Below are 20,879 nucleotides of genomic sequence, written 5' to 3'. Positions count from 1 at the left end.
ATGGAAGCTATGCGTGTTGCATTCGGGCTTTGATCATGTGAGCGTCGAGCGCTACTACTGTTTGTCGACAAGCTAACAGTTGTACTTGCAGCTAACTGAGCTGCCAGGATCTCTCCAGGCAAACATCACCCCCTCCTTCAGATGGTTTGTTTACTGTCTCACCACCCACACGATCCACTGGGTGGTCTTATGTTTAAAGAACCATGATGTTTGTTATATGTGCGCACACTAAAGCAGCTGTAAAAATCGAAATGTCAGCTCTTAGAGTGCAAGTGTTTTGATATATTTTTTAAAATACTAATTTAAGGACAGGGAAGAAAATGTTTCTGTCATCCGTTTGTAGTTTTAGACTAGGCGAGATGAGAAAAAGAGCAGGAACAAGATTGGGACTCGAACCTGCATCACCCATATGAGAACTAAGGCTCTAAACATGTGCGCTATACCACCGCCGCACCGTCCCCCACTCTCATTTTGCTTTTTTTATAGAAATAAAAACCATTTAGTACAGTTGGATAGCGGAGGCTACAATTATAAACTGAAAGCGTCTGCTCTGCAAACAGCGCGAGCTGCAGAGTCGCAGCACAGTGCAGCAGGTGTCAGATTTCACTTATCACATGACAAGAGCAAAAAGGGATGACTGACAGCACGATGGTGAAGGATTTGGTGCGCAAACAGATCCTGAGCATCATTGGCAGATATCTTATCTTGTAAAATGTGAGATCTGTATCACTATTCCCTATAAACAGAGTATGTGATCACGAATTCAAAAGTGAAAGTGAAAAGCAAGCGCACATTCAAAAGCAGATTGATATCGCCTCCCTGATGATTTTCCATTTTCACTTTCATTTTAGTTAAAAGTTGTGTGTTTTTGTCATTTTTATTATTTTTATATGTCTATGTAGTTTCTGTTATTTCAGTTTTAGTTTGAATTCTTTCAGTACATAAAGTTAAACTAAATTTAAAGTTTAAGCTTTTTTTAATATTTTATTTTATTTCAGTTAATATTTATTTAATAATAAAGTAGCATTTTTTATGGTTTGATATTAAACTTTTGGTTTAATAATCTAAGCTATTACTCATCTTCCATCATCCAATGCTCAGCATTTTCATAAACATATTGCGAGTTCTGCCTGGTCGGAAATTGAACCAAAAGCCTGATGTTCCTGATATCCAACGGCCTCATTGTCAGCGCCGTCGAGCATGCGCTGCTGACCTGGATTGAGTCAGGAACACGGTGATGAAGTATCCTCTTATATCTGATTATACGTGCTGCTTCAGGTTCCCTGCCGACTGGGCTGTATCTTGCCGGAACTGAATAGACCAGACAGCTCCGACTCCCTCCACACCCCACTGAGATGCTTATTTTAGCAACATGGCATTTTATTCTTCCCTATCACTTTGAAAGAGAATGTGTTCCAGCATTTAATGTGCTTTATAATGTACATGCACGCAGATAAGCCGCCACGCGTTGTTAAATCTGACATTCTTACATTTGTTTTAAGGCGCTTTTTTTGCGGGCAAAATCCAGTAATTTCAATAGGAATCTATGTGATCAGGTATTTTGCAATAGATTCAAATTGGTCACATGGATTCACCACGTTGACCAACAGAAAGCTACTTGGTTTGAAAGTGATTTCTGTGTGAGTTGTGTTTCATACATCGCTACACTATTGACAATAGACCATGGACCTTTTGTAATGTAATCTTCTGATGACAATAAAATGTTAATTTAGTTAGCATTTTGTCATGTCATATTCATTCATTTTGGTTAGGTTTACTCTGACTAAAATGGCTTTTAAAGGTGCCATCGAACGTTTTCTTACAAGATATAATATAAGTCTAAGGTGTCCCCTGAATGTGTCTGTGAAAGTTGCAGCTCAAAATACCCCATAGATTTTTTTTTAATTCATTTTTTTTAACTGCCTATTTTGAGGCATAATTAGAAATGCGCTGATTCATGCTGCGGCCCCTTTAAATTGCGATCTCTCCGCCCCCTCCCGAGCTCTCGACTCAATCACTGCATAAACAAAGTTTACACAGCTAATATAACCCTCAAAATGGATCTTTACAAAGTGTTCGTCATGCATGCTGCATGCATTCATCGGATTATGTGAGGATTGTATTTATTTGGATGTTTAAATTTGATTCTGAATAAGTTTGAGGCTATATGCTCCGTGGCTAACGGCTAATGCTACACTGTTGGAGAGATTTATAAAGAATGAAGATGTGTTTATGAATTATACAGACTGCAAGTGTTTAAAAATGAAAATAGCGACAGCTCTCTTGTCTCCGTGAATACAGTAAGAAACGATGGTAACTTTAACCACATTTAACAGTACATTAGCAACATGCTAACGAAACATTTAGAAAGACAATTTACAAATATCACTAAAAATATCATGTTATCATGGATCATGTCATTTATTATTGCTCCATCTGCCATTTTTCGCTGTTGTTCTTGCTTGCTTACCTAATCTGGTGATTCAGCTGTGCACATCCAGATGTCCTGCCCTTGTCTAATGCCTTGAACATGAGCTGGCATATGCAAATAATGATCCCGACTGTTACGTAACAGTCGGTGTTATGTTGAGATTCGCCTGTTCTTCGGAGGTCTTTTAAACAAATGAGATTTATATAAGAAGGAGGAAACAATGGTGTTTGAGACTCACTGTATGTCATTTCCATGTACTGAACTCTTGTTATTTAACTATGCCAAGATAAATTCAATTTTTAATTCTAGGGCACCTTTAAGCTGTGGTCACATTTACTGCTGTTTTGCAAATTTTCGTGGACAAAACCCAGCAATTTCACATGATCAGGAATTTTGCGTGAAGATGAAAAATTTCAACAGACTCTAACTAAAATGCCATTTTGTCCTTTTCATCAGAATTATTTTTAAAATTAAAACCATTTAATTATCATTATTTGCATTTTTAGTTGTTTGTTTTAAAGTTCTGTCACATTTTCCTATTTTTGGCATATTTTCACAAGCGAAATCCAGTCATTTTAATAGGAATCCACCTGAAAATTCTGCATGAGTGTGAAATATTATTATTATATATTTTTAAATTAAAACCACAAAATCGCCATTATCTTGTCTTCATTATAATTGACAAAATTAAAATGATTAATTCTCCTTGATTTTAGAGTTAATTCAGTTGTCACTGATTCCCAGTGATTTCAGTAATCAGTATGTACAGAATCCGATTAATCTATTGGTCATAGATTTGCAGCAAAAAGCTGCATGGTTTGAAAATGAGTTCCGTTGTACTTCAAATTTTTGTGGGCGAAATTCAGCAATTTCAATATGAATCCACACGATCAGGAATTTTGCTTGATAATTAGATTTTGCCACATGGATTCACTGTGATAACCAACAAAAAGCTGCTAGGTTTAAGAAGTGACTTTCAAACAGTGCTTCATACATTGCTACTATGGCAAGTCGTTTTTTTTAGAAATGTATTTCCGATATGTGAAATTGGAATTTAATCTAAAAAATCAATTCTTGATATCAACAATTGAATTTGAATGGCAGCCTATGGTGACATTTCACTAGTGAAAATACAATTACAGATATCAAGAATTCTAGATTTTACTAGTGGAAATGTAATTCTTGATGTCAAAAATTGCCATTGTTACTTGTGGAAATGTAATTCCTGATATCAAGAATTGAATTGTTGATACCAAGTATTGAATTGCTGATATTAAGAATTGAATTGTTGATATTAAGAATTGAATTGTTGATATCAAGAATTAACATTGTTACTAGTGGAAATGTAATTCCTGATATCAAGAATTGAATTGTTGATACCAAGTATTGAATTGCTGATATTAAGAATTGAATTGTTGATATCAAGAATTAACATTGTTACTAGTGGAAACGTAATTCCTGATATCAAAAATTGCCATTGTTACTTGTGGAAATGTAATTCCTGATATCAAGAATTGAATTGTTGATATCAAGAATTCATATCCTAAAAATGAATAAAAGTCAAAATGGCTTGCCATATGCTACACCATCGAAAACTGGCAATGTGACCGCACCTTACTCATCAATTCAGTTGGCAGTCCCATTAATAACTGAACTCAATATGTACAGGACCAGATCAATCACTCAGAAGAGGAGTGACTCCATATTTAGTAGTGGTGTATGAGGATATCTTGATTCCACTTCAAGCTTGCAGATACGTTTTGTGCATAAACAACAGCAGCTTTATCAGAATACTCTTCAGATACAAACTCAGCAACATCAAATTATGTTCAGCAGGGCACATCAGCTGAGACAAGCAGGAGATGGAATGGGAAAATGAAAGAAGGAGAGAAGAGGCACAAACAATAAGGGCTGTTGATGTGCCTAGCAGCCTGAAGCCTCAAGCATGGAGGAGCTTCAACCATTAACTGTGTGTCAGACTCTCCAAGTACTAACAATAGCACAGACACTCTTCTCTTTCTCTCTCTCTCTCTCTCTCTCTCTCTCTCTCTCGCTCTCATCCCCTTCTTTCTTCCATATTTCATATTCATAGGGAGATGAAATCGGCTCTTGTCTCTTGTACCAAACTCTTGTACATCAGAATTTTGTTTTAGCATCAGACCTATTAATAGGGATGTTTAGTGTGAGATTTTGAGTTATTTATGCAAATCTCAAGATGCGTGTGACACCGACAGGCTTTAATCTTTTAGTTGTAGTGCTGAGGTACGTCAAGACGGGGATATTATTGGAATGCCGTGGTGTTCAATGTCAGGATTATTTTAGGATTGTCATTGCCAGGATGAAGTTTAGTGCCTTTCTAGCTGAAATCTGACCTCAAATTGCAGGTTTTAAGTGTTTGAGGATTATGTGCCCGTAAGCGCTTTGAATTGTCTCTTTTTCGTCTTTCTTAACTTCTTGCATCTAAAAAAAGATTTTTGAAACTGCTTGCAGGTAAAAATCGAGAAATAAGAGAACATCATGCTGTTTTGACATAGTGTCAACTCTTATTTCTGTGATTCACTTGCGTTTTCAGACACCATAATCCCTGGCTGTAGGATTTTAAGCCATTTTCAGCTAGTGTTTTTGTGCGGTGAGATTTACTGTAGTCATGTTGGCTCAGTGATCTCAAATGTTGGCACATCAGATTTGCTTTTAGCATTTCTACCTGAAGTGTGTTGTATATATAGCATAGTTGTCTGCTTTTGAGTGGAACATCTGCTGTTATAGAAACAGTGCTGGCAGGTAATGAAGGTAAACGTAGCAACACAAAAAGTTTTCAGTAGTGACAGCAGTAGCTCAGCTATTTCAAAACAGCGTCACTCTTCCAATCATGACCACTAGTGATTCATTCCAGTAAATTGGATCAGCTTACATAAATTAACCACTTAAAAAACAAGCTAGTTGTTTTTAGCTTTTTAGCTTGGAATGCTAAAGTTTCTGATCATTTATCTTGTTATCACTTGAGAAGCAAAGAATCACATCTTTATTACAGATTCCTTGATCTGCTTCAGATTTACAAGCCACCGATTGGACTCAGCCCAGCAATATTTTAGCGAACAGCTGAACTTCCTAACTAATTACTCCAGTTTTGCTAATTCCTGCAAACTCTCTCTGCTTTTCCTCAGCGAATGCTGAGTGCTATCAGGATTCATTCCACTGTGGCGCAAGTTACGTCATCCCACCATTGGTAAACGGCAACTCCAGCCTTCCTCAGCTTCATTCTTCCAGCAGCATTAAATCACTGCTTGCTCTGTGCCAGTAGATTGCTGTGGTCCACAGGGATGCAGAGTTATCTGTGTTGCGGTAGAAATAGGTCTGGGCTTCCCAAGGTGCACACTCAGCTTACCTCCACTGTAATTGCAACCTCACATTCAGTGAATGATGTGCGCTGGTGATTTGACCTCCAAGACTCAGAGGATGGTGTCACATATAAACTTTATTGCAAAAACCATGATAAACTAATTTAGAGAAATGTGAAAATCTGTTATTTGCCTCAGAATTATATGTGTTTTTTCTTGCATTTCATGCATTCACTTGTTTGTATTGTGACTAATTGTAGCGTTTAATTTACTTAATGATGAACCACCCACAGCGGTTTTATTCACAGCAGTAGTTACTGTGCAGTGTTTCAGCGAAACCGGGACAGCTCAAGTGCAAAAAATCTGGAATAATGTTGATTTCCAAGTATTAGTTAATTTATGTGTAACATAATGTAGTTTCCACAATTCCTATGAAACTTAAATGCTCTATAAGCTTTAAACATAAACATAAACATAATAAGAAGAAGCAAATGAATATAAGAATTATATGGCGGCTCTAGAAATGGAAGTCCACTCAATTTTCTTAGAGTTTGTTTGCATGCACATTAACTAGATGATTTGAGCAAAAGCAGCTACATTTATTACTTTTTTGTCAAATTTGAATGTTGATTTTTGAAATATATTATTGAAACACAATCCTGACAAACTTTTCTGGAGATTTCAGTCTTTCCTACATAGAAAACAGGTAGGCCACTAAATTTAAATATGTAAATAGTGTGTAAATATGTGACCCATGCTGTCAAAATGAGCCGGAATGCACACGGGCTAATTTCAAGCTACAGGGAAAACAAGTGAAAAATGTCAATTTTGGTCGAAATTGAGGTTTTCACAAAAATTAGTTCATTGAGCCCTCGTCTAGCAATCCCACTACTCCAAATAGCAATTAAATATCTAAAAGTATCTTTATGGATGCAGTGTCTGTTTTAACAGTAAATTAAATTAATTAATTTACTTTTTTGGTTTAGAATAAAACTAGCTAAGTTGCAAGTACAAAATACCATAGTATTACAACAGAATATAATAATATAATGGTTCAGGTTACAGCGCCTTCATAAATTGAGTAAAAACAAACATTAAAAAGCAAAAAAAACTGGTTGATGCGCATTGTAGAAGTAATTTGTAGAAGTAGAGTTACGAATTATAGATTTTTTTTTTTTTTTAGAAAAAGTATGTCACTATTTTGCTCAGTAAAAAGAGCCAAATTGTCTTTCTGGTAGAGTTTGCTTTCTCTAAAACATGCATGCGCATTAACTGTAAAGACAAAGTGTAAAATACTTAAACTAAATTTAAGATGCATTTTTGATAATGAATATATTATTGAAACACAATCATGCCTGTTCGGAGTTTTCAGTCTTTCCTACATCGGAAATAGTGCTGAGAGTTATTTTCAAGATGGCCGCCAAGTGACTTACCTTAAAGAGGCAGGCCAGAGTTTGTTGTTATAAAATACACCTAAAAAAGGAAAATTGGAGGGGATGTGAAAGATCAGGGGTTGTTAACAAAATGTCACCTTGTGGACATGAGATGCAATAAGTTCCAGGGATGGGCAACTTCAGTCCTGGAGGGCCACTGCCCAGCAGAGTTTAGCTCCAACCCTAATCAAACACACCTGAACCAGCTAATCAAGATCTTCAGAATTAGTAGAAAGCTATAGGCAAGTGAGTTTTTATCAGGGATGGAGATAAACTCTGCAGGACACTGGCCCTTCAGGACCGGAGTTGCCCATCCCTGCTTTATTCCTTCAGAGAGATTTGTTTGTGCGGGCCAGTCACTATAATCTATCTATTGTTTTCAAGTGTGAAGATCTTGGAGGGATTTGATTGGATCTTACCGCAGTGAAGTCTACAAGTATTTCTCCCTTAACAAGGGCCTCAGTGTAGCATCATAAACAGCTTGTTTATGAGAGAATGGAGAATGTACACTTAAGAGCCGAGGTGGTGAAGCACTGTATAAGTATTTTATGTTCCTAGAGACTGTCCCTCATGGCTATGGACTGTGTTTTTGAGATTAAGTGGCTGAGATCACAGTTTAATGGGACGGCAGCTGCTTTGAAATTAGTATTTTTTTTTTCTTAAAAAATCCAATTTCTACAAGTAGTCTTATTATCTCTGTTTCAGGCTGTTTGGTTCAATACATAGTGAGTTTGGTTAGCACTAGAGATGGGAGTCATTCAAACTGATTATTCATAAGTTTGACATCCATTTGTGAGTCTTTTTTATAAGTGATTTATTAAAAAGTCATGCAATTCAGATGCTGCTCGGTAGAAGTTGCAACATAGGCCCTTGGTGCATCAAAGCTCTTTTGTGATTAAGCGTTTATCATGACAAATGGACTATTATCCACTTAACACTGTTTGTAGTGTTGATAGTGTGAGCAGTCGTTTTCATCTCAGGATGAGCTCCATTCAGGGTCCGCTGAGACCACGAACAGCGCATGGACTGTAGTAAGAAAGTCAGGAAGAAATAGAAAAAGACGGAATTGGGGAAGAAGGAACTATTTTAAGCTTACTGTGTAATTAATCATAAGCCAACCACACGAAACAGAAAAGGCTTTTAACTGCTATTGCTCATCCCTGTTCCTTTTTTTTTTTTTTTTTTTTTTTTTTTGCTGTTTAACCACCTTCCAGCTAATTCACTACATTAGCTACTCTTTTGTTTGCTCATTCACAATGTAAAAAGAAATTTTACTATTGCTTAGTCACTTCATGCATCTTCATTGATCAGATCACCATTCGATCTATTTACACCTGCAAAACGTATATAAATCCAATCTACTATTCCAAATATAATTTCTATGATGATGCTAAAGGCAGTGAATTTTTCTGTTACTTTATTTTTTAGTAAGTTTTATTTAATTTTATTATTTTTTGTTGTTCATAATTATTTTAGTTTATAATTTTATTTATGATTTTTGTCATTATCATGTATCATTATCTAAGTGTTCTAATAATCTCTATAAAATGGAAAGTTCTTGATTATGATTGGTTGAGCCGCGTTCGAAGCCATTTTAAATTACTCTACAAACATACACCTGTGAACGCATTACATCAGTATTGCTACGCCACAGTATATACAGATTTAACTTCCATGTTAACTTCAAGCTAATGCTGAACAGCAAAATTTTCCCTTGAGCTCTCCTTTCATCCTATTTTGACTTAGTGTTGCTTTGTCCATGATTGCTTCATCACTTGTGCATTGAGAAACTCCTACATTTTTCATGCTAGTGTAATTCCATTTGGGATGAGTAAAGCTTACATCTGTTACCTGAATAACCCGATGCATTTACGTCTCAAACCACCTCCTGAGGTATTTCCACATGATCCACAACTTAGGGAACCAATCTCCATCGGGACTAGTGATCTGTGAAGGAAATGGCCTACGTCATGACTAATTGTTTGGGACCTGAATGTTTTTTTCCCCTGCACCGTTCCCAGCTTAGTGACAAGAGCTCTCCATCCTCTCAGAAAACGATCCGTTTGACGGGATTTGGGAAGAAAAAGCTCTCGAGTGGGAGCTGAAGAGTTCATTTCATCACGATGATGATGAGGAGTCCTTGAACTCTGTCGCTCTCATATAGTTGTGTGCAAGAGGAGGCAACGGTCCGGGCGGCATTCATTAAAATTGGTCAATGCGGATCTTTATGTCATCGTGCTCTGCTCCGAGAATTCACAATAGCCCAGCTGCCTCTCTCTGAGCCGAGCTGACTTTGAGAGCTCATGAGAGAGCGGGGGAATGTTTATCTGGTTCTTTTTGCTATGAAGCAGCAGTCACTCATGTGTCATATACTTGTCAATCTCAGCCATGCAACTGGGGGTTTCAGCTGTCTGTTGTCTTTGGACTAAAAGAACAACTGACTCCATAATGCAAAATATTCACTGTTTCCATCTTTTGACTTTCAAATTCTGTCCTTCATGATGTTCTTTGTCTATAGTTTTTAAAAATATGTGGATTTTATATCGTTTTAGTTTACATTTGGTCACTTTTCAGTGTGAATGTGGCCTTAAACCAGTTTAACAAATGAATAATTTACAATACAAAAGAAATAGGTGGATTAAAAAGGCTTTAAAAGTATTGTTAGTTCATATTAACTATTGAGTAGGATAGTGTTACTGGCTGCACAACCCTATTAAAGTGTTCCAGGTACATTAAACATACAGGGCCCTATCATACACCTGGCGCAATGCGGCGCCAGGAGCGACACAAGTGTTTTTTGCTAGTTTCAGCCCGACCCAGTTATCATTTTCACATCCTGCGCCACGTTGTTCAAATAGCAAATGCATTTGCGCACCCATGGCCATGCTTGTCTGAAAACGAGGTGTGTTCAGGTGCATTGTTGGCGTGTTACTCTTTTGAGGCAACTGAAATAGACTGCAACATTGTCCAACTGAAACCTGGTCTAAAGTCAATGGCACAATATTTGTTTTGTTATTTAAATAGCACGTTAGTAATATAGGCGGGTGCACAGCTCACGTACACTCTGCTTATTACACACACAGGGATGCAGCGCGCAAGCAGATTAGTTTCCTCGCTAGAGAAGCGTTCAGTTTGTCCGCTTACAAATTCCGCCGTGTAAATAGTGAATCCGCCATGGCGTGAGCGCAACTGGCCTTTAAAGGGATTGGGAGATGAGATTCTGATTGGTTTATTGCCCAAAACACACCCATTAGTCATTAAGAGAATAGAGACAACCTGACCATTTTTCCCATCCTTAAACTAGCAAAAGTGGATTCGGACATGAATGGCAGCTTTATCAATGGCTTGAGCAGTTTGACTCAGGACTATCGCTGTCTGTCTCGATATAGAGAGCTGTCATCTGCTCATGTGAATAGCAGTGGCTGTTCTGAGGAGGGCTCAATAGTGAGCTGCTCAAAAATGTGTCAATGAAAGCTACGGACGGAGCACGAGCGCAATCCAGTGAAGGTGGTAAAGAGTGCAGTGCATATCTATGAAGGAGAGCTGTGAGGGTGGGAATGATGGTGCACAACATCTCCATTAATTTGTGCATTTAGAAATTTAATGTTTATATATTTTAAAGCACTGAATTGCTATCGAATCGCGATTAATTTGATTCTTAGCCTTTTAAATCGATTACTGACCGAAATCAATGATTCAAAAATACATTTCAAGATCGATGCATCAACAAAACGAGTGAATCGTTACACCCCTAGTATCTGTCACGATCACCATCAGTTCCTGTCAGTTCCTGGACTTCACTTCCCATAATCCTCCCTGCTTGTCACATGCACACTCCACACCAATCATCATTTGCCACATACAGCTGAAGCTCTTTATCTGGACTATTTAAAGGTGCCATCAAATGTTTTTTTACAAGATGTAATATAAGTCTAAGGTGTCCCCTAAATGTGTCTGTGAAGTTTCAGCTCAAAATACCCCATAGATTTTTTTTAATTAATTTTTTTAACTGCCTATTTTGGGGCATCATTAACTATGCACCGATTCATGCTGCGGCCCCTTTAAATCGCACTCTCCCTGCCCCCTCTGAGCTGTCGACTATAATACAGTGCATTTACAAAGTTCACACAGCTAATATAACCCTCAAATGGATCTTTACGAAATGTTCGTCATGCATGCTGCACGCATAAATCGATTCCTGTGAGTATAGTATTTATTTGGATGTTTACATTTGATTCTGAATGAGTTTGATAGTAGCTAGGCTGCAGCTAACGGGCTAAAGCTAACATTACACACTGTTGGAGAGATTTATAAAGAATGAAGTTGTGTTTATGAATTATACAGACTGCAGGTGTTTAAAAATGAAAATAGCGACGGCTCTCTTGTCTCCGTGAATACAGTAATAACCGATGGTAACTTTAACCACATTTAACAGTACATTAGCAACATGCTAACAAAACATTTAGAAAGACAATTTACAAATATCACTAAAAATATCATGATATCATGGATCATGTCAGTTATTATTGCTCCATCTGCCATTTTTCACTGTTGTTCTTGCTTGCTTACCTAGTCTGATGATTCTGCTGTGCACATCCAGACGTTAATACTGGCTGCCCTTGTCTAATGCCTTGAACATGGGCTGGCATATACAAATATTGGGGGCGTACATATTAATGATCCCGACTGTTACGTAACAGTCGGTGTTGTGTTGAGATTCGCCTGTTCTTCGGTCTTTTAAACAAATGAGATTTATATAAGAAGGAGGAAACAATGGTGTTTGAGACTCACTGTATGTCATTTCCATGTACTGAACTCTTGTTATTCAAATATGCCAAGGTAAATTCAATTTTTAATTCTAGGGCACCTTTAAGATTCACTCACACACCACCTCATTGCGAAGTCTTGCTTCACCCTGTGTTCAATTCTGAGCGTTCCCCTGTGTTTATTGTCTGCCTGTCTTCGAACCTGTCTGTGTACCGTTTACGATCCTCTGCTGCCAGCCTTTGGACTTTGCATTGTTTCCTGACCTGTGAATGATGCCTGTCCTGACCATTGCCTGTATCCTGACCACGATTCTGCCTAGCCCTTGCTGTTCCTGTTTGCTCCTGCTTAGACCCTGCCTGTACGACCACGCTTACTTTTAATAAAGCTTGCAAATGGATCTCTGCCTGAGTCCCGTCCCGTTACAGTATCTATCTATCATCTATCTATCATGGTTATGATTGTCCAGTATAGACCAGCACTGACCATTATAAACCCGACTGAACCAACATGCGATTTCATGCTGATTTTTCCAGCAGGGTAAACTGAGCTGAATGCTGTCTGTAAATATAATTAAATAGAAGACAAATGTTGAACGTACAGTAGCTACAGAACACAACCGCAAACCTTGCCTTTAATCTGATTTCATACCTTGCCCGTGTAGCACTGTGTGTACTTTCTGTTTTCTTAAGGAATTGTTTGCTTCTAGAAAAATCTGTTAGAACAGAAACATAAAACAAGCTGTCATAACAGATAACAAACATAGTAACATTAATTTCTGTTGAAGAGCTCCCAAGGCCTGTAACAAAGTAAAACTTGATAAGATGTGGGAAGTCTGACGCACACGGCGCGTGTTGCGAGAGCGTGTTGCGATTTATCTCCCCTGCTGTAAATAATTGCGTGTTTGGAATTATACCGGAGGAGACGTGGGGTGTTTGATGCACTGTCAGATTGCGTCTCGTGGTTGGAAACGGATTATAAAACAGCACTTAATCAATTTCCAGTGCAAGTTGTACGCCGACGTCCTTGTAAAAGTTGCCTGTCCGTAAGTTGATGTAATTATGACTTAATCTGTGAAATTTTCCATTCATCACCACACCCCAAAACATTTTGCCGTACAGGATTTTCAAGAGTTGTAGCTCACAGAAATAAAGTGTGTTTATGACCCGAGAACGGTATGGTAATGTGCCATAAAAATAGAGGAAAGTGTGCGCCGCTACTCTAGGCGATGATCGGATAATTTATGAAGGCTGGGGATCATCAGAGGCGGACATGGTGAATCGCATTGTCCTTCCCTGCGGAGCATCTGTCATGATGAACGGGGGATGACATCAAACTTGTGCTAATCTCTCACCTTGTTGAAAGTCATACGCTCAAGCTACTCTCCGTTTTTTCATTTGGGAAAGTGGAAGCTTTCTGCTTGTGTTTCATGAATGAGGCCCAAACTTGGGTTTGCCGCACATATGCACTACATTATCCGGAAACATTGAGCCTTGGTGCTCATATGGCAGTTTCTGGTTCAAATCTGGCCATAAAACGTTGTATATCTGTCGTACGATGTTTCAAACCTGGTTCTCTTCTTTGTGTTCTGTCTCTACAGCAGAAGATGATCCCTGCCAGACCAACCCGTGCCTGCATGGTGGGAGCTGTCTGACCGAGGGGGAGGGATACAGTTGCCTTTGCCCTCAGGGCTATTCAGGAGAGAGCTGCGAGATCGGTAAGTGGATTAAGAGAGAGGTCAGGGTTGGGACAAAAGAGGTCAAGGACATTTGAAGGAGCCCACAGCAGCTCTGGAAGTGCTCTTGAATTTATGCGTAGGGCTAAAATTGGGTATAAAACCACTGAAAACGCTTCTTTTGAGGGTTATTCCTTTGACCCCTGATGCAGAACCAATGAATATGATTACTAGCAAGTCGAAGACCTAAAATGTCCTCCAAGATTTAATTTACCAGTGTCTCGATCAGTTGCTATCGATTTGTCTTGTTGTTGTTGTTGTTTTTCATTTTTCCCAATTAGGGGTAATATAGGAAATGTAAGTGGTTTGTTTAAAAAAATAAAGAAAAGAAATAGCAATAATAATTATGTACAATAGTGATAATACTAACTACCTTCATTATTGTTATTATTAATATTAGTAGTAGTAGTAGTAGTTATTGTTGTTGAGGTTGTTGGTAAATATAACTTAATACATTTAAATATATTTACTAAATCAAATTAGAAATAATAATGAGAGTAATAATTAGATTTGCCCTAATAACAATATTAATAATAATTAGAAGTAGTTGTTGTTGTTTCCATTGTTGTTACAAATACAGTTAATAATATACAGTATATTATTACTAGTTTATTTTTTAATATTTGATATAACACCTAAAAATGAATTATTAAGTTGGTAAATAAACTTAATATACTTAAATATATTTATTAAAACAAATTAGAAATAGTAATAGTTAGCTTTGCACTAATAATAATTAGTAGAAGTAGTTGTTGTTGTTGCTGGTAATAAAATTATTATATATTATGAGTACATTATTTTTTAATATTTCATATAACTCCTAATAATTATTTGTAGTATTTTCATATTTTTCACAATTCAACAAATATTAATTATATATTACATATATAGCAAATATATTACATTTTGAAATCTCAAGGGGTACAGGTAAATCATTTTGGCTATAGGGGTTCGGCTGACAGCAGAATTTGGGAACCCCTGGTGTAGTTGATCTGGCATGGGAGCTCTGCAGGGGAAGATAGTTTACAGAAGCAGAGAGACCTGACAGCAAACTGCGAGGTGGCATGTACGGGAAGTGGCTGCATGATCTGACAGGGCTGCACACAGCTCATTCTTCTCTGTCAGACAAGAACAGGAACAGGTGAAGGGAGAGCTGTGCTGGAGGTTGGAAGGGTTTCGAGAAAATGAGAGCACACTCTGAACAGGAGGGCAAGGCTATACTGTGGAGAAAGAGAGAGAGATAAAGAGGTAGAAAAGACAGGAATAATATATATGGAGTAGCTAGAACTGTACCCACTTGAAGAGAACATGAAATGACGGAAGGAGTTTTATCCATTCAAATTGGATTGAATCGTGAAAAGAGGATGTTGCAGTTGCTCATATGATTTTCACCACATATGTGATAAAAAGGCCCTGGCATCCACCCATAACTCCCTATTATCATGTCAACGATTTTTGTAAATTTTTTAGAAGCAGAGAATTTGTTTTCAGAAGATATATGTCATTTAGTCTAAATGGACAACACACCAAAAATTGATTGTCTTAAAAATTTGATGTGTAAAACAAATCAATGAAAATTAAAGATGAGATGTGTAATTTACATGTAGATGAGATGCACCAAATACTGTGCGAAACGCTTAAACAGTCTAGGATGAATTCAAGAAGATTCAAAATGGTGGTAAAATTTTAAGAACAGCTGAGTGGGTGGGATTTGGGACCGTCCTACCTAGTTACAGTCTTTGACAAACAGTTTTAGGGCTGAAAAATAAGGAAGGATGAGGAGAAAATCAGAACAAACACTTATAATAACACTTGTAATGCTGGCAACACTTGTAAATCTGTGCATTTATATTAATCTCTAACTAGACTTATTGTTGTATTAGGAACACAGGACTACTTTTGTGGCCATCTTATGAACATTATAGACTGAACAGGCAGCTGAGGCCCTAATAAGGTGCCATTATGGAGAGGTGTCTGGATGTCAAAGGTCCCAGCTGTGTTATGGTGGAGAGGTCGAAGGTTATCAAAGCTTCATTATCCCTGGTCTCATTATGAATCTTTTCACGGTTCCAGCTGCAGAGTCAATATGTGAATTATGCTAGACTACAACAGTCGATTTGTCGCTAGCACTTGTGCTAGTAATCATTACAGTGTGATGCTAACTGTAGTGTTTGCTAATAACCCGTTATTCAGTTCACAAACATGTTTTTATACTATTCTGCACTGCCTTAGGGATCCATTTTAGGTTTTTGACGTAAATGGCATTCAGAAGAAAACAATTCATGTTTATGTAATTCCGACACTTTAAGACGTCGCAAGTTCCTTCGGGTGATTTAGTAATTGGCTTTTCCTGGCTACTGGCGGAGCATTCTGTGTTAGCAGTGTGTGTAATATTAATTACAGCCAAAGGCACAAGGTTAATTGCATATTACTGCAAACTCTTGACCACATTTTGTACTAACCTAACACTTGATCTCTCCAGTCAATGTGTCGTCAAACGAAAGAAGGGTGAATTATGTAGTAAAAGTGCTCTTTGATTCCCTTTTTGTGTTCATATTCATTAGCACTGCTTTGCTAAGATTCGTGTTTTATTGAGGAAAGATATTTGGACTGGATAAAACTTGGTGGAGAATGTGGGCAAAAAACGTACTTATATTGAACAAGGAACCCTGAGCCATATCTAGAAACCACGATATCACAGAGACTTAGGTGGGTTCTTTTCGACTTACATAGCAACACCCTAGCAACTTTATTGCAATGCCTTAACAAACTCTACCACCACTCTCTATCTTAGTAACAAAATGCATAGCTAAATGACACTGCAACACGTTATCCTTGGACTCCGTCCTTTGAGACTCAGGTTGTGCTCAGCAGTTTGGGAAGAAGCATTTAGGATCCTTGCATAATTTATTGACTGCGCATCTGCCGGGCAATTGAAACATTTATGAGAAGGAGCAAAGAGGCTCGCAGCAGGGACAAGATCACTTCCTTCAGATGCACCACATGCCAACATCAGCGAGATTAGGCTGTCCATCAATCTACATGGTTCTCCCACTCCAGGTGATAGATGAGCTGGATTGAGACACATCCTGAGTTTGGTTATGTTCAATAATTTAAGGAACACTTGAAGAGTTCTCACATTCATTTGAGACACAAAATGGTGGAGAAATACCTTGACAGGTTTAGATTGCTGTTTATACGGTTCGTAAGCATGAGATACAGCTCCAAACATTCTGCTTCTGGACACATCGACATTTAAAGATGTTTTGATTACAGCTTGTTAAAATGGACCTAAAATGCATTTACAGTTCTATAATTTCAGCTTCAAATGAACTATATAAATGCTCCAGGTTCAAAACACGTTTTTAATTGACAAAGAATTGTCGATTACCATAAACAATCATTTTGATGTATCCCTCAGTTTTGGGGAAAAAATGGTGATTACAATAAAAGTTTATGGGACAAAGTATTCTGGAGGGTTTTGGAGAAATGTATTATTCCATACAAAAATGTGTGTTATTTGAGCTGTATAATGTAAATATGCTATTTATATACTGCTGTGATTAGCAGCATTATTTGAATGTTATTCTCTCAGTTACAATTAAGATTGTGGTGATCATCTCTCTTCATTTTCTACATTTCAGAGTTAAAGGTCCACCACAAATCAGCCATGGTTAGATCAACAAACGAGTGTGGAGGTTACTTAATGACTTATGGGTCACAACTGCTGCAAAGGGGGATTGGGTGGTTGCTCGGCACATTAAAACAATTGAAAAGCCAGATACAAATGCTGGCCGTCAGATTTATTCAGCCTGCAGGGGAAGTGGCTGATGTTTCTGGGAAGCTGAATAGAGCAAATACAATTTTACAGTGCAAACATAATGAAGTCATACCAAAGCACACCCATATGATTCAATACTCATTCACTTTGTTCCAAGCAGTCGATATGTACAGTCGACAGCTTATAAATATACACTACTAAAAACAATTGCAACTGGATCCTTTGCCTAAAAAGGGACAGAATTCCACATCTTGGCACTTGCATAGATTTTAGTATTTAAAATGCCTTTATTTGTAGGGCTACATATTGAAAAACATCAACATGTAACAGCCTTCAAATATACACTACCGTATACATTATACCATATACATACATATATATATATCCCACTCTTTCTCTCTCAAGGCCTTCACTCTACTCCATTCTCTTTTTTAGTGCTGCTCTCTCGACCCCTGTCTGCTCTGGCCTGTTGTTATTTGCCAGAAAGGCTGTATGAAAATTGCAGTGCACTTCCAAAATGGAGTGAAAGCAGCCCTTTCGGCCCCACAAGCCTTTTTCTCCAGTAATACATTGCATTTGCCTCAACCAGACTGCCATATATTTTCTCCACCCTTAACCTCATATGCATTTCCTCCACGGCTTAGTTTGGTTGCTCTGTCTACCCAACGAAATACACAACATATTAGCAGACACATTTGAAACCAAGAAGTTTGTACTAGTGCAATCAACTGATTACATGTTTTTAATAGCATATATAGACTGTAGACTTATATTATTATTATTATTTATATTAATATAAATATTTATAAATTATTTTAATAATTAAATTAATTTCCCCAATTACTTAATTATTTCCAATAGATAGAAAGACAGATAGAATGACAGAACAATAGATAGATAGATAGATAGATAGATAGATAGATAGATAGATAGATAGATAGGGTTGCTAATGGGTTTATTTGGTATGATAGTTATAATTTTTATGTTATTATAAAATATTCTAATTTTCAGCTTTAACAAATTGTCAATTCTTTGTATATTGTTATATTTAAAATATCAAAATAAACCCTTCAGCAACCCTCTGTTGCATTGACATCAGATGTCATAATTGCATTTGAAAGATGAATGAAGTTTGGCCTATTAATACTTTTGCCCTACAACCCCAGAGAGGAACTTTCTTCTGGGACATTTTCCGAGAGGAAACTCAGCCCACTGCAGCTTCGGTGCGGCTGTTGATTGATGGCTATGTGGGCAAGCCAATCCCCCTGTGCCCGGTTGCTCTTTACATGAGATGATCGGCCCCGCCCGTCACCAGTGGCTCATTAAATCATCCCTTGGCACATTCTATCCTGCATGGAGAAGTGATCAACAAATCATTGACAATCATTCTTCATTTGCTGACAAGTACCGCAGCGCGAGGGGCTATGTGGATCCGAGCACCCTCGTGCTGTCAGAAAGGGCCGGCGCACACAAACAACCTCAGGTCCATCTGCTCCATCAGACTAATGTTGGCAAAGACAGGTAGAGGGCGGCCCAGTTGGCAGTCCAACAAGACAGCAGGGGGCGGGGCAAAAGAAAACAGATCTGGAGATTAACGAGTTTTTATGAGTTTGGCTCACCAGGCGATCACAGAAGTTTTATACACCTGCTACTGCCCATAAAGTCCTGGACTGCCACATTGCTACAGTTTACAGCAGCTAAAGCCAAGCGCACGCTTCCATACCGAAGCTCATCACCCGTTTGTTTTTCAAGTTGGCAACAAAAAGCCTGGGATTGCACTCGTCACATGCATTAAAAAAATGCAAAAAAAAAAAAAAAAAAAAATTGGCATTGTAAAATTTGGTAGTGTTGGAACACAATGTTGTTGGGTTTTTTTTGTTTTTGTTTTTGTTTTTTTTTGTTTTTTACCAGAGCAGGGTTATTTTATTTACAGTTATTTAATGAAAGCAAATAATACTTTTTTTTTTAACTTTTATTTATTTATTTTATTTCCTTTTTTTAAAACTTACATTATGGTTTTGAAGGCATAACATTTACTAAAATAATTTAAAAACAATTTGAAATAAATAAATTGAACTTGATATTATTCCAAACATATTATTCCAAACTTGATATTATTATAAATAAATATGAATATATAAATATAAAATAAAATGTGACAACTTGATCTAAAATCTGTAAAAAAACAAACAAAAACAAAAAAATCTACATAAAATTCTAAAAAATATTATACTAAATTATTCTTTAGACATCAACATTTTTATTCTGTTCTGCAGTCCTATTATTGTACAGGTTTCACAAATAAAAAAAAAAATGTTAAAAGCATATAAACAAAGTAAACACTGCAACCAACAGAGCAGAAATTTAATCATTTGTTGTTGTTGTGTAAAATGAAAAATACATAATATTTACTAAATTTGAAAAGCAATTTGAAAAAAAAAATGAACTTAATATTAAAAACTAAATTTTAAATATAAATAAATAAATAATATAAATCATTTAAATATTTACTTACAGCTGCTGTCCGCAACTTTTTTTGTGTTCAAAATTTACAAAAAATTATATAATGAGAATGTACAACATGAATCCATTTTCCAAACCATGTTTTTGTCTTACCCTGAATCATTATGGTACTCTTATAATAAGTGTTTATATTCGGACTATTTCAGACCGGACTGGTAGGACCCGCCGCAGAGTATCACAGTAATGCGTGACTCGCCATAGACATACAGGGAGAAAAGTAGCTCCGGCTACAATGTTCTTCCGCAAGACGCGTGCAGTTCTGTTTATTAACCGCTAGAGGGACAAAAATTGCAGACTGCAGCTTTAATGTTATACAAATATTTCACTAAATTATTTTAACTTTTTCGGTAGTCCTATTATAGTACATTTTTCACAAATAGACAAATTGCTTAAAACGTGAAGTAAAAAGTAAAATGTACTGTGTACATACAGTACATAGTGAATGCAAGATTGTGGTCAATATGATATAAATAATAATGTTTGTCTTTTTATTATTACACACGACAATTAAAAAAACAGAAAACTAATGAGGATCAAGAGAGAGAATAAAACAACACAAAACCGAATGTGCACAAGCCAGGGCGACAAGCTTCAGTGTAATGGTGTATGGTTGGCTTAACGCTCTCCAGATGAGGGGATGAAATGATGTATGTTGGCCTCTGATTGGATGCTGATTCAGCAGTGTCAGTCATCGTCCATGTGATGGTCCTCAGCAGTAGGATGGAAACAGAATTTGTAAAGCCCAGTCATTTACTGTACATTTGAGGACAAATTGATTTCCTATGAAGTCAGTGTCTGGGTTTTGGAGCCTCTTATCGCTGTGGCAGGTGGATGGACGTGTTGTCCTGGGAATGAGTTCTGGAAATGAATTATG

General features: G+C 37.2%; 1 protein-coding gene across 3 annotated transcripts in view; it reads left to right on the top strand.

Annotated features, from left to right (window-relative positions):
* The window catches only part of ncanb (neurocan b), a 175,237-nt gene that overhangs the window by 106,647 nt on the left and 47,711 nt on the right, over nucleotides 1-20,879 (top strand). For 2 of the 3 annotated variants that reach the window (XM_048165233.1, XM_048165217.1), the window contains exon 9: nucleotides 13,567-13,683. In XM_048165233.1, the coding sequence (XP_048021190.1) occupies nucleotides 13,567-13,683 (117 nt within the window). The remainder of the gene's footprint in view (nucleotides 1-13,566; nucleotides 13,684-20,879) is intronic. The other variant, XM_048165225.1, reaches the window with a different exon arrangement.

The sequence above is a fragment of the Megalobrama amblycephala genome, linkage group LG2 (assembly GCF_018812025.1).
Source record: "Megalobrama amblycephala isolate DHTTF-2021 linkage group LG2, ASM1881202v1, whole genome shotgun sequence".
NCBI lineage: Eukaryota > Metazoa > Chordata > Actinopteri > Cypriniformes > Xenocyprididae > Megalobrama > Megalobrama amblycephala.
This window is presented reverse-complemented; position numbering and strand designations above follow the sequence as displayed.